Source organism: Xenopus tropicalis, chromosome 5, assembly GCF_000004195.4.
Source record: "Xenopus tropicalis strain Nigerian chromosome 5, UCB_Xtro_10.0, whole genome shotgun sequence".
Taxonomy (NCBI): Eukaryota; Metazoa; Chordata; class Amphibia; order Anura; family Pipidae; genus Xenopus; species Xenopus tropicalis.
Genome location: NC_030681.2, coordinates 31288482 through 31303903, shown reverse-complemented (window position 1 = coordinate 31303903; position 15422 = coordinate 31288482). Strand labels below are relative to the sequence as shown.

Below are 15422 nucleotides of genomic sequence, written 5' to 3'. Positions count from 1 at the left end.
GATACACATGCAGGGCAAGATGTGGAATTTAACTTCCGCCTAAACAGTTACCTTGAGCAACTGTCAGCCAATAGCTTACAAATTGGAAAATGAAAGCAGAGATTTGATTCATTGCCATTGGTAACTGCATTCTTGCAATTTAACTGCAATATTAGTAAATCAGTCTTTATATCATTGATGCAGAACCTTTAGTTGTTATTCAGCTGTACAGCTTTCAGCACTCACTGGCACCAGAGACTTTCAAGGTGCTGTAGTTCAACAAGAACTAAAGGTTAGACAATCCTAGGACTCTGCAAAGTCTGCTTTACTCAGCAAATAAAGGCAACCTGAGCTTAACATTTGATTTAATCAATATGGATCACACCCCTTTTTTTTCCTCAGGAATCCAGGTTAGCTGGAACCTGTTCATATATTATAATCACCACCACATACTGCAGATCGGCGCAACTGGCAGCGTGACAATATCAGGAGTACCCATTTCTCATCATGTGACTAGGTTCATTTCAGTACATTCCCTTGTCATTCAGAAAGAAAAAAAATGATGTACGACGCAAGCTCGCCAAGACATAGTTAATAAGCTAGAAAGCTGCCAATCTGGCTGCATAGTGGTATATAGGATATGCTCTCCAATGGCTCTCTTAATTATATTTCTTCCATAAGTCATGGCGTGTGATGTCATTATACGTAGCTAAGAACATTTGCGCTCACATCAGAAACGTTATCCTGCAATTAGCCATAACATTAAAACAAGAAATCCTTATGAAATGCTGTATATGGCCTCACCGTCTCATGATTAGCCTAAGATAGTTATGTTAATGTCAGGCAAAATATGCTGTGCAATGACCTTAAGCTGGCTGGCGTTCAAAATCCCAGCATTTCTCCAATGAACCACATAATGCGATGTATGCCGAGAGAGCCCGCTTTGTGGGTTTTGCTTTTTGCTCTTTAAACTGGATGAGATGTTAGTGCGAGCAAATGTTTGATTAGATTGTCACTACAGTGCCTGCTTTATGCCTTCCCTACTGCGTGCCAATTGTGGATAAAATGGATATATAGCCAAAATCTCTATTAGCTCTTTCTGCTCTGCCTTAATGCTTATAAGGGAGGATCACATTAAAAATGAACTTTCACTATGATGTAGACAAGGGCAACTTTCTTCTCAGCCAGTAACCCATAGCAACCACATTTTTGTAAGGGCTAGTGCATCTAGAATAATGAAATGACAATAATTATTGGTTGCCATGGGTTACTGGACTAGGGCAAACTTTGCCTATGTTACTACATAAGTGTTTTATTTTAATGCCTATATAGATGAGCTTTAATTGTAGAGTTGCTTTAAAAAATGGTTTTTTTTGTATTACAGCACCCATACCCATCAGAAGAACAGAAAAAACAGTTGGCACAAGACACAGGTCTAACTATACTCCAAGTGAACAACTGGTAAGTAATTTCACTCTGTGTATTAAATCAATCAGTACTCGGGAGCTTGGCACAACCAACATCTAATGATTTGTCTCAGTATGGCACGCCCAGTCATTTTATTGATGGATAAGTAATATCGCCCAAAGCCTGTTTCCACTGACATGGATTTAGACATACTGTTGTAAATATTATTATGTTCTAAGTACTTTCATTAGAAATGAAAATTGCAGATAATAGCAACCTAAATAAAAGAACAATTCAGAAGCAATATTATGTGTATATATATATATAATTACAATGGGTAAACAGCCATTTTTGCATTGAGCATTAATCCAATGCATTTTCTGCATGAGTAACTTTTCTACTTATAATACACAAGAGCCATAAATATCCTGTAAATTATATCCTTATAAACAGTGCTAAGTGATGTCTTTTTCATTATATGACTCATATGAGTGGAACTTGTGTATTTTAATAAACAATGTACTCCCTGTTTTTAAATATGAGGGTATTAGAAGTCACCTCAGAGTTTCATTACCTGTAGAAAAGTACTCAGCCTTCTGCTTTTATATGGTTGCAGAAGTCCTGTGACTTATAATATCCTTATATTTTACAATAGGGGGTGCTTTTATAAATAAATGTTGTAAACTTCTAGGACTCATTTTGCATCACAAATAATCTATTTGGAAAGTTTCTTGCCCACTAAAGAGTAGTTTTACAAGAAGTCATAGCTACACCCCCAAAATAAAAACACTCAAGCACAAACAAGATCTTAGTCCCAAGAAACATATGTTTTTTTTATTTGTAATGGATAGAAGTCCATATTATTTGAATTTCTATGAAGTGTTTCCTTGTGTCTGTGTCACTGGACCTTATAAGTCATACTATCGAGGGATAGGATACAGTATCCAGGGTATTCTTCCTATGTCTCAAGGGTTATTCCTTCTTACTGTGCTACTCTGTTAATTACTTGCTCACTATTTGGTTAATCAATGTTTTTTCCAATTAGAGGAGATTCTTCATGGTGCCATAGTGTTCCATAGGGACTTGATAGTAATCAACTGAGATTCATATCTTCATGCAACCGTCTAGTGGTTTGAGGGCCAACTAAATCTAAAATGTAACTAGAAATGTTGAAACCTATTTTTTTTTTTTTATAAAATTTAAGTTCTCAGACTTGACTTTATTTTGACATCAACCACATACTTACACACAGACAATCCTTCCTCCATTAGTCTCTTTCTGTGCTCACTCATTGCTGTAGAGCCAAAGCCTATATGCTCAGGGTGTTCCAGTGAGCCTGTCCTGTAGTTAAAGTCCGGTCAGCCTAGGTTACTTATGCAAGGCAGTCATTACTAAAACCCCTTATATACCCCGAAGAAATAAATAAAGACTTACAGAAGCATTTCAAAGGAATGTCTGGGAAAGTGGTAGAAAAGATCTGTTGCTTATGCTGTTAAGATTTTCCGTGTGTCAAGGGAACATGAGCAGAACGGTTAATATGCCGTAGTGTTTGCTTTGGCTTAATGCGTGTTTAAGATTCTAGATGCTCTCTGGTTACATGTACTTATCAGCTGCAGAGGATACATTTGTGTTTTTGCGTCCACTGAATATACATTGCAACTGCGTGGTAAATTATGAAGCAAGTTATAGATGAGAAGGTTATCTGCTGTTTAAACTTCATTACAAAAAAATATGTCATTTTTGTCAATATAATCCTGTGTAATCTACAATGTAGCACCTTTGTGATAAGAGCTGCTTCCATTGTACTTGCCATTTAGGGATTAATAACCCAAGTGCATTATCTGTAAGAGTCAGACAAAGGCACAAGCGTTGCATGGAAGGGTTATCAATTTTTCTGACCTGCATTGCCTTAGGGAGATCAGCTTTCTGGTGCCTTGTTAAATACAGGGCTTGGAAGACAGAAATTCACATTTTGTTTACTATCTACCCATAGCTTCTTTTCTGCTGTTTTGCATCAGTTTACTAGAGAACTGCCCTGATATTTTAGGTAAAACATAGGCTATTGAAATGCTTGAAATCATTTTCGGTGGATCCTTAGATCCTGCAATTAATGTGCTGCTTAGAACTGTTTGCACAATGCAAAATTTCTCCTTATATGACTGGTTAAGTGTTTCTAGCTACACGCCCTTGAGTACAGTGTTTGTAGCCCTATTTCATCTTTTGATCTTGCAATAATAACATGAACCAAGATGTCATAAAAACAGGTGACTTTGTCAACAGGACTTGTAGTAGCATATGCACGTGTAGTTGTGTTTATAGTGACATTTATATTGGGAATTATACGCCTATATTGTAAAACGTAGGGATAATAGATATCATGAGAAGTTCAATGTACAACTCATGGAACTCCAAGTTGATTTGTACCCTTTGAACAATGCTTTATTTAATGATTGGTTGTAGTGAGTTATTGGGCACCCATAGTGTAAAACTTTGGGATACCACGACTCATGGAACTCTAAATTGGCTTTGTGCCCTTTGGGCTCTTCTTCATTAATGGCTGGTTGTAGTGGGTTATTGGACACCATATTTAGTGTATCATTAGATATCATGAAAAGCTCAATATGGCTCATAGATCTCCAAGTTGACTTTGGACATCTCTTCATTAATGATTGGTTGAAGAGGGTTATTGGACACAATATTTATAGTGAATATTTAAGGATATAGAACCCCCCAGAACCTTTCCAGATACTCGCTGAGATGCTTTTTGCCCACAACCATCAATAGTTAAACTTGGTACAAATGCTTATTTTTCCCCATGAATATGTCTGCAATCAGTATGTACGAATCAAGAATAGTTTTTGTTGTCTCCTTTTTTTCTATTTTGCTTGCTGAACGTGCCTAAAATCTTGAGATCTTAATGGATTTCAGAATAAATACCTTGGACAACATGATTTGCTCCAGGGAACAGTGAACAATTGATTTTTGATTTATTGTGTTTTTCTTCATCTCTGCAAAGCAATAACTTTCTAAAAAATTTTTGCTTTCTGTCAAAGATTCTGCCTAACTTGTTAACACACATGTACATTTTTCTATTATTAATGATGAGCCACTGTAAATCACTGTTGCAGAGATTAAATAAAATGCTGAAGGGCAGCCTGGGTGCAGATCAGTCATAAATTATTGGCAGCAACACAGCTTGTGGGAATACATGAAATGTGTATAAAAACATAAACTCCTGTCTACTAGGATGGTCTTTAACAATGACTCGGAATATTACATTTTTGTGTAGATGTTCCAACTGAAAAAGCACTCCGAACAACTCCGACACTTAAACAGCTGTTTTATGTACCAGTCCTGACTGTTACAGATACCTTTAAAAAGCTTCCCATCCACTTCAATAACTTCAAATATCAGATTAGATGCAATATTTATCCTACTTTACTCTCATCTCAATGTGCCATGCAGGATTGTGTACGGACTCTTTACAATTGCCTTGCTCAACTGGCTTAAACAGTTAATGAACAAGTTAGCTATAATGCTTTTTCCTAGCTTAAATAAAGCCAACCCCCCCAAGACTGATAATATCATAGTGTTTTGTTTCAGTGTGTGACTACATTGTAGAACATATTGGCCCTTTCTAAAACAAGAAATATTATACATCTATATCCAGCAACAGATGGACAGTCTGTAACTGTTACATATTTTTGCCAGTTTTTTTGTAACGTAGATCAGTATTTCCAGTGCTTTTCATATTTGCCTTGTAAAGAAAATGCCAGTGCATATGCAGACTTATGTCTGTGTGTTTGTACATATGCCTGCACGTAACTATCCGGGCTTGGATAGGTGGAATTTCCAAGTTGATGCATTATTTTTTGCTTGGTATGCATCCTTTGAAGCTAGCAACACTATCTTTGTTTGCAATCTGTTCCAATATTACCCAAATATGTCACCCTCAGATAGCCTTTATTGAATGTTTCCATTCCGTAAGAAAGTGCTTATAATCTTTTATTTGATATTTTTGTAAGTACTTGAAGGACTCAACCTTTAAATAGAAGGAAAGATTTAAAACCATGTAAAGTTGTAGGTAGGTAGGCAGACAAAATATAGATAGATAGATAGATAGATCTTTCCATTGGCTACAGTGGGAATCACCAGGAATTGCCCACGGCCCATATGACCAAGGGGTTTTTGGTCAGCCCACTCTGAGCTTATAACAAGGTTGGAGCTATATGAAAACATTTCTGTATCAGTCATTCAGCCATAGTTTTAGCAATATTTAGAATGAAAAATAAGCCTTCACCTCCACAGCCCTCTCTATTTGCCCTTCAGGCTAAGCTTCCAGGGGCATCAAGAACAGTAAGTAGGTTCTTCCTGTCAACTGGCCTTTAGGCTAAGTCCCCCCGACCACTGCTCCAGGCCCCACTCCAGGCAACTACTGTCACAGACCAATAATTTTTTCATTTTAATGTCAAAGAAGAGACTTTAAAGAAACAGAATATCCATCAATACAGTGCTTTTAATTTTTGAAACCTTTTTGTCCGAGGCACACAATATGTCAGTTTCAGCAGATACATATACAGATAAGCAGAAGGAATGTTCCGTGCATACAGTACGGGTGTAGTTTCCATTTGTTGTTAACCAAGATTGGTCAAGTGGAAACTAGTTAAATACGCAATTTCTAGGAAGTAGGTTACTTCTTGAAGTTTTGATAAAGGCAGGATTTTTGCTCTTGGCTCAGTATTTCAGTGCTAGCTCAGCACTGGCTTTGGGTTATCGTTTTAGTACTTTACAAGGCTGGTCATTTCAACGCACGTAGCACCAAAACTAAATAGAAGAGCTAACACGTGAACTTCTCAGAGAGTATGCGATTAGTCTTTTTAGCTTTATGTTTTCAAAGGTTTTTAAAGAACCAAATCAAAAACAATGTGAACAGTTGAGAGTCTCTATGCAAGTCAGGTTTTGGTCTGTTCTTGTTAAATCTCCCTAAGTGTGTTTACATAAAGTTTGACTTTCTGGTATTTCATTGCTTGCACAGACCTGATCCACACCTATTTTGAGTCAACAGTGGGCAAGAATAGTGCAGAGTAATTAAGCACTGAGAAAGAAGCACCAACGAGCTGAATAGAGTGCCCTTGGAGACCTCCTCTCCCTTACATCATAGAGTGGCTCCGGGCTGTGCCTCAATAAAACAAACTGCATTCTGAGACGTTAAAAAGTCAGCCTGAAATATTGAAAATGGGGCAAATGTTGCCTCCTTGTTGGATAAAACAATTTTCTCTTTTTAAAAAATGAAACAGAGCCAGAGGCATAAGGGAAGGAAGTGCATCTGAAGGCATATGCTGTGCGGAGCCCGGGCTGAAACCAGTGTGTTTAAATGATGTATGGCTTTCTGGATCAGCATTAAAGGCTTAAAGATTCCTTTCACTTGAAACTGAGGCAGCAGCACACTTTTTTAAAATGAAATCTGGGTCATTTAACAGTTTCACTAATATTTTATAAACCATGGTGGCGTTTGCCAGGGATTCCTCCATAGACTTTCAGTCTAATTTGCCTTGTTAAACACTTGTTTCCTTTATAATCATGTACTAATCAAGCACAAAAAAAGTGTAAAAATGTAAGAAATTTTGCTTCAAGCTGTTTCACATTGAGTCCTTTGAGTGAATGGGAAAAGATGCTGATAGATGCAGAAAGAATGTGAATCAACTGAATGGGAAAGGATGTTGTGAACTTGTGACCAGCATTAAGGGAGACTTGTTAGTTTTAGGAGGTAAGGGATTATTTAGGAGAAATAGGTTATAAAGTTAGGAATCTAGTGTACTGGAAACATTTATAGAGAATCGGCACAGACCCTCCTTTCTGGCTTGTGGCCTAAATGCCAACAATGATGATATGCCATGCAAGTAATTGGCTACCTGTCACTCATTTAGCAGGAGCCAATCACAAACAAAAATGGTGCCATAGGAGCCTGCCTCTCTGCCCCAGCCATGTCTGCTTCCTATATAGTCTAGACGGTTGTTCCCTGTCCTGTAACTAGAACTTGCTGGACCCCTCAGCAACATCATCCTCTTAAACTAACTCATAGGGTCCTCTTCATATATATATTTATTGAAACTAAGCCAACAGTTTGCAGACGTAGCATTATACTTTATGGCAAACAATAATAACTTTTATATTTAAAGGGGTGGTTCACCTTTTAGGTAACTTTTAGTATGTTACAGAATCTCTAATTCCTGTCAACCTTGCGATTGGTCTTCATTATTCATTTCTATAGTTTTTGAATTATTTGCCTTCTTCTTCTGCTTCTTTCCAGCTTTCAAATGGGGGTCACTGACCCCGGCAGCAAAATAACTATTGATTTAAAATGCTACAACTTTATTATTATTGTTACTTTACATTACTCATCTATCTGTTCAGTCCTTCTCTTATTTATATTCCAGCTACTCATTCAAAAAAAACTCAAAAAATCGACCCTAGCAACCAGATAGCTGTTGAAATGCTAAACTGGAGAGCTGCTGCTCGAAAAAGCTAAATAATTGAAGAAAGAATGAAGACCAACTGCAAATTGTCTCAGAATATCACTGTCTATATCATACTAAAAGTTAATTCAAAGGGGAACTACAATAAATATGGGAGAAATAGCAGCACATTACTTGAATGATAGGCTTGAGAGAATTTATAGTGGAAGATTGTGCACATTTTGCTATTTCTTGAATGCTTATAGAACCGGGCTACTTAATACACTGGCAAATCCTAACTCGGAGATTGTACGTGAAACAGACAGGACATAAAGCCAAATCTGTCTTCTCTATTGTCCTCAGATCATTTCATTTGTCAGCTAATTGATCATTTTTACCGGCAGTGTTTTATCATACTTTAGCTGTGGAAAAGCATTGACGTAGCTCTGTTTTTGCTACATGGTACAAATTTTTCATTACTGCCTGAGGAGTAAAAACTGAGCTTAAAGGAAAATCTACTGATTCGTATGATTGATGGTCTTGCTGTGATTTGAGTAAATTCCAATATTATGTTTCTGGAGTAGGTGCTTAGTGAACCGTGTACGCGGCCTCTCCTTTTTTTTACGCAGTGAATAATGCAATTCTGTTTCCAATTCTCTTTCTTCTTTAGTGTAAAGGAGAGTCGGAGAATACCGAAGGTGCCAGATATCAATTTGCAACTTTTGGCTTTAGACTGAATTAGTTACTGGGAGGAAAGACAAATGTAACATTCGCTGTAGCCACGATGTCCCTTATGGCAGATCTGTCGGCTGTTTGTCTTTGTGACTTTTTCAAGAGAGGAGAGTTATCATCTGATAATACATGGGATTTGCCTGTAACTAAGGCAGAAGTGTGCTGCTAGCCCCCGAAAAATTCATGTGGAAGCATTTTCAGTTGGTAATAACATGCATGTGTCATGTGTCCATGAGTGATTCCCTTTATTTTAGTTTGGAACGGAGACAATTCCCTCTTGAAAAAGAAAGGATAGAAAGGCATATTGTCTGAGTAAACCCAACTTTTGAAGGGGTTTATTCTGCGCATGATTTTGTCATGAACAACAGAGAGGCTATTCTTATAAACTGTACTTTTATTTATAGCATTAGTATTAATACACAGCATGTTTGAGTCCCTGCCCCATGGAGCTAACAGTCTTGTTTGGTATATTACAATTTATTGCTAAATTCAAGTATAAGTATGGGCAACAAGTAGAGTGGGGTCAGATCCATCTACTCCCAGATGTTGTAAGTGTATTACCGAGAGCAAAACGCTGTAATACTGCAGAAGTTTGTGATTTCAGTTCATAACACTATACAGGTATGGGATCTGTAAACCCAAATGCTCAGGACCTGGAGTTTTCTGGATAAGGGGTCTTTCTGTAATTTGGAACCCCATACTTTAAGTATACTAATAAATAATTTAAACATTAAATAAACCCAATATAATTGGTTTCAAATAAGGACTAATGTTGCCTTAGTTGGGCTAAATTAAAAACTATGGTTTATAATTAGAAAGAAAGGAAATCAGTTTTAAAAATGTAAATTATTTGATTAAAATGGACTCTATGGGAGCTTTTTGAATAACAGGTTTCTGGATAACAGATCCTATACCTGTAATACTGGGGAATTTTGTGATTTCAGTGCATATTAGAGTTTCAAAACTATTCTGTTCAATTCTATTGCATGTAATATTCAAGCCCATCTGAAGCAGTACAAGGATGAAACCACCTGCAGGTCAGAGGGAACTTGTGTTCTCAAACAATATGCCACATAATCCATGAGAAAACCCCGCACTCCTTGCTCTCCTTTAGTTCCTTTAGTAGGAAAACTGTGTTGTTCGTTCAAAAGCCGGCTTCCAACTGCTACTGCAGCCATGCCAATCATGTCCATGCCTTATATACACATTTGCCCAATTGTGGTAAAAAAAACTTGCAAAATCCGCTCTTATTGTCATGTCGGTGTAACCGAGAGCCACTTATGTCTGTGTACATATTATTGTAAGTCTGTAATATCTGGCAGTAGCAGAGATATTTAACTAAGACTTTCCTTTTTGCATTTTCACTTTCTGTAGCAAAGACGATTGTATATAAAGACTTTGGAAACATGAAGTGCAGTGCAGGCCTTCATTAACTGGGTGCTGCTTAACTGAGATTTCCCCATACACACCCACTCTTTTCTATGGAGACTTTAAATTTGCTGTCCTCTGCCTTTAGAATATAAGAAACTTGAAAACTGAGGAAAAGCAAGTGACTGACTGAAGCAGAATTGAGTTTGATTTTGTCAATTCATTGCAACCTTGTACTAGTCACTTAATGTTTTTATATCTCAAACTTAGGGGCAGCGGTTTGCTTAAATTCTGTGCAGAGTAATGCTATGTTAGAGACATTTTTGTATGAAGAATGTATGATATTAAGGGCTATGGCAAACCATAGGGTGATCTCAGTAGTTCAGGCTTTCAGTCACAAATCAGCCTATAGGTGCATATGCTTGTGCATTCAAGTATAGAAACTCCCTTCCTGCTGTGTATGTCATATAAGTATGCTGGTTTGCCATTGGTTAATTGCTGAGAGCTGTAGTGGCTGTAGAGCACTATCTGGCCAATGCAACAGGTTCCTCTGAGCATCCCTTTTCATCATGGCACAATTTGGTCAACTGGAAAGCATTACAATGCCTTCTTGAGTGAAGGAAAAGTATATATAAAAAAAAGTTCTGTACTGAAGGTTTCCAATGAATGGAAGTTGCAGAAGGTGTTTGTGGTGCCAGGCTTAAAAGTGCCATGTGTGGCATGCATCAAAGGTACAAAAAATGTGTGCATTTCAGGGCAGTGTTGCCAGTTGAGTTCATTGTGGTTTTTTTCCTCAATAAAAAGCATTTAATTAACCAAAACTGTATCAGCTACCAGTGTGCTTCTGTTTAATGCTGGATATTCACAATGCCTGTAATGTACTCTTTCTTCTTGCACTTGACGTGTTCTTATAGCCTTTCTCAGTCAGTACGATAACCAAAGGGCCATTATTTATAAATGGCAGGACTGTGAAAGGTGCATTTGTGTGCAAGTTTGATCAGCTATGGCCTAGATTAGTCATTTCACAGGATGCCTTAGTGCAAGGTCAAATAGATGCTTAAAGGGACCGAACTGCTGACACCTAGCATTGTGCTCCCCGTTGGCTCACAGCATACATTGTAAGTTTCTCATTTGCAGCCACTGCTTGCGGCTGTCTGGGTAACCAAAGCGGGGAAGGTCTGCTTCCCATGCTCCGCTTTAAACGAATGTTTTGCAGCATGCACTCCAAAACATTCCACTTTGGGTGTATAAACATGATTCGATTCCGTTATATTTAGTTGGCTTTCCTGCTGTAGTTGAAAGCTGAGTTTGGTTCTAATTGCCTGTAATTGTTTGTTTGTAATTAGTTACAGCTTTTTAACTCATTCACTAAATATTGATTACACACAGACACAACAATTGGTCACTGCAAAGATATTCCCTTTTATTGTGCCATATGGCTCAAGGTGCCTGAATGTCCTGCAGCCTAGACCAGTGAAATGCAGAAAATGAATGCATCTACCAGCATCTGACAGTTGCTTGTATTTTTGCACCGTAGAAAAACACTAGAGGGATTGTTTATGACTGCAATTACAAAGCAGTAGTTTGCAAGCATAATCAAGTGTGCATTTATCTTATTTATAAAGGTACTTGTGTCTATTCATACACTGGCAAATTGCACCTAGCACCATTTAGCATGTGGTACTAAACTGCATGCAGTTGTACACATGGACTCTAGCAATCCATGGAAGTTTGGTATTTCCAGTTGTTGCATCCATGGATGCTAAGGCCATTCATAATAATACATGGCAGATATTAGCAACCCTGGAACAAGTGCCACAACTTGCATGCAATTTGACAAAAAATGCATCTGTGTTTGCATTCATACCACGTCGGGTGAGGAGCGAATCAGCCCTTGTCCTGATGGCCTGCATCCCCTCAATGTAATTCGATTTTTTGTCTGGTCCTCAGGCCAAATGATTGGATCTGATATAGCTTAAGATAGCTATATCTGGATGAAATCCATTCATTTATCTGATTCTCAAAATGATGCTGGAATTTTGAGAAAAGAAAGTTGCATTTTCGGAAAAAGGTAGGGCAAAAGATGAAAGGCTTAGAAATTGTATTCAAGACTTTAAATTTAGGTTTAAATATTTCATAAAAATCCATTCTGTATATGTAGATATATAGGTAGGGCAAAATAGCCCAAGTGAAGGCTGGGGATGGGCTACAGGATGGTGCCAAGGGTTTTTTTACGGACCTATCCTGTCAAACTGTATTTATTTCATTAAATCCAATCATTAAGCATGTTGGATAATTGTTCCACTATGGTGAGAAGCTATACAGCCTTGGGTATTTAGCAGACAAACACTTTTGTGAATGTACACATTAACATCTGGATTTTTGCTAGCTTTTACCATCTTGAAATAAAAGTTTTATGATTGCAGCCCATAATGGGGCCACAAAATAAAACTTTCTGCTAGCAAAGGAGAAGGGATGAGAGAGAGGGTCAAAGGCCACGCTTGAAACAAACAGCTGGACCAGTTTATTTAAAAAGATACGAGGATGGGATGCTGACCTGAGTTTGACTCGTTCTGGGAGGAGCAAGAATGCAATTTTATTACTTCTGCCCAGAAGGGAAATGTTCTTGTGTCTAAATTCACCCCCAAGGCACTGAAGGAATAAACGCTGCTTATACAATATGTATGTGTTTGATGAACAACACACTGCGTCCAAGTGTTAGTCTAGCATGAGTTCGATTTGGCAAGGTTTCATTCACAAGATGAATGTTATTCCCAATGAAGAAGTTTTATTTTAGTGGAGAGAGGAAACAAAGTGAACACACTTTCTTTGGCGCTAAATTATAAGCTATTTACAAACGACCTGGTCATTTATAATGGAACAGCTCTAATTTGTGTTGTGTAACAAATGGTAGTTAACCAGGCAAAGACAGTTGCACCAAAAGCACAGTTCCGAGGAACACATTCTAAGGAACAATGGCAACTGGACCCCAGTCTACGCAGGCCACGGGAAAGTGTTTGTTCAGCGGCCTCCTGCTAGGGAAGGCATTCAGAGATCTGTGTGTCTCAAGGGGTGGGAAACATGCACTCGAAGTGGGGGTCAAAGAGGTTTGCCCGGACAATAGATTTGTTTATTTCTTTGTTTTATCACTTTGATGACATTTAATGTTGCAAAAAAAAAGATTGTAACTATGTAGAACCCGCCAAAATAGTTTAATTTGAAAATGAACTCAACTGTGAAGAATGGCCATGGATTCAATCAAAATACTGGGAATTCTTGCTATTCACAAGGAGATCCAACTAGAGTAAAAAACATAGAGCCAAAGCTTGTCTTTTCTCATATATGTTTTTTTTAGTCTCATATACAACCACAAATACATGTATACACATATACACACACCAAATGTTATTATATTCTTAATTACAGACAAATAAAATAGTTTTTTTTAGTTGTCCAATACATTTAAATTATATAGAAAATATATTAATACATCTTATCTTTTAATTGTTTTGTGTGTTATTTACGTGTTATTTTAACTACAGAAATCATGCAAATGTTTATATGCATTGTATGGCAGGTTTGTTAATAAGAAAAAAGTGATGAAAGTGACAAAAGTAACTGTGGGCATCTGACCTGATCTCTGGGCCTGTTATATATGGCTTTCACCCTGTGCTGACCCCAGTTTTTGAATAAACCAAAGGAGAAAAAAAAAAGCTAAAAGTCTCTAACGTGATTACTTTGGTCTGAACTTGGGCGGCAGTGAGAGAGAGCGGTGATAAAACGACAGACATTTTTTTCAGATGAGGGTATTGCCATTACTGTTCATTATCTTAATAGTGGACATTAAAATAGAATTACATACATTAGGAAAAAAAGGAGGAAATTTTAATAAAAGTTGTGCAATAGACATACAATTAAATATATTCTTATCAGGCTTTATCTTTATTAGCGTCCTCCCCACCCCTCCCAATATACAATTGGAGAGAGGGAACTGTATGGATGTATATTGCTTTTTCAGCAGTCTTGGTTAATTCCCTCATGTGGAGATTAAATGGAAATGTCCAACTGTGGTAAAAGCAGGGATACATAAATCAACTCAGAAGCCCCAAGCCTGTACTCTGTAAGGTCACTAGGGTTTACACAGGTTTTAGAGCATTTAAAACTACATTTAGCCCTGCTGAGTGGGCTACATCAATCCTGCTCTCCGTGAGGCTTGCTGGTGGTAATACCTTTTAGTGGACAACTTAAGGGTTCTTCATATGTGAAAGTCTTTTAAAAATCCAGGAGAGTTCTTCTTCACCTCAAGGAAACCTTTGAGGCTGTAAAAGCCCAGTATTTTATGAGCTTTTAAGTGGCCCCACCAAAGGATATCATAAACTACTACCAAATAACTGAATGAATAATGTTGGCTACAGCTTGCTTACAGGCCCTGAAATTCAACATCAAAAGTATTGAGTAGATGCCAAATAATCACATATCCTTATTTATTGATATATGTTTAAGTCTTTATTTTCCTTTGTCTTTTAGGTTTATAAACGCTAGGAGAAGAATAGTCCAGCCTATGATCGACCAGTCCAATCGAGCAGGCAAGTCCCCAATAGTAACTGTATTCAAGTCACGCAGGCGAAAACCATCCTCAAGCCATTCACCGGGAGGCCAGTTAGCTGGTAAATAAAGTATTTGCCAGGAAAAGACCACAGTAACAATTTTATATCCCAAAATAGACTGAGATAATCTATTTATAAAACATTTACTAAAAAATAATATATACTTTTCTTTCTCAGCTATTCTTTCCGCTACTCTGACCACTCCCTGGTGCATGGCTTGGTGTGGAATTGGTGTAAACTTTATTACCTGTCATAAGGGAAACAGGGTTTGTATCTGTTATAGAGAAGCTCAGTAAAGTAGTTCACTTTCCTGACATTATTACCCTAAGTTGTCTTAATTTAAAAAGCAATTATGTTATGTGACTGACTAAAACCTATTAGAACTCCTTGGGGTATTGTTTTATGTACTTATTTTACAGTATTTACAATGTTGCATATTCTTGACCCAAATCAAGAAATATCAACATTTATAATGCTGGGACACATTTATATTGCTGGACCATCTGTCAAAAGCATGCTTGCATAAACGGTGCTGGGTTCATTAAGGTCCCCGTGTGTGTCATTTTTTGTCAGCAACTATTTATACAAACATCAAAATCTCTAATATTAAATAGGTTTTCTTTTATATTCTCGGAAATGTATATTTGTATTAAACATTCCTGACATCTACCGTTCTAAAAATACAGTCTGGTAAGAATGAATATTATACATTTCAGTAAGTCAAGGAACGCCATACAATGCAGATGGTCAGCCAATGGGAGGTTTTGTAATGGATGGCCAGCAACACATGGGGATCAGAGCACCAGGTAAGGCACAACTTTTATTAATGATCACATTTGTTTTGGTTTATGTAACTCCCATGTTTGCAAATTAG

At 37.4% G+C, this 15422-nt stretch overlaps 1 protein-coding gene across 2 annotated transcripts in view; it reads left to right on the top strand.

Moving 5' to 3' along the window:
* Positions 1-15422, top strand: part of meis1 (Meis homeobox 1) — a 112342-nt gene that overhangs the window by 91659 nt on the left and 5261 nt on the right. For both annotated transcript variants that reach the window (XM_002931746.5, XM_004914716.4), the window contains exons 9-11: positions 1364-1440; positions 14469-14527; positions 15265-15354. In XM_002931746.5, coding sequence (XP_002931792.1) covers positions 1364-1440; positions 14469-14527; positions 15265-15354 — 226 coding nt within the window. The remainder of the gene's footprint in view (positions 1-1363; positions 1441-14468; positions 14528-15264; positions 15355-15422) is intronic.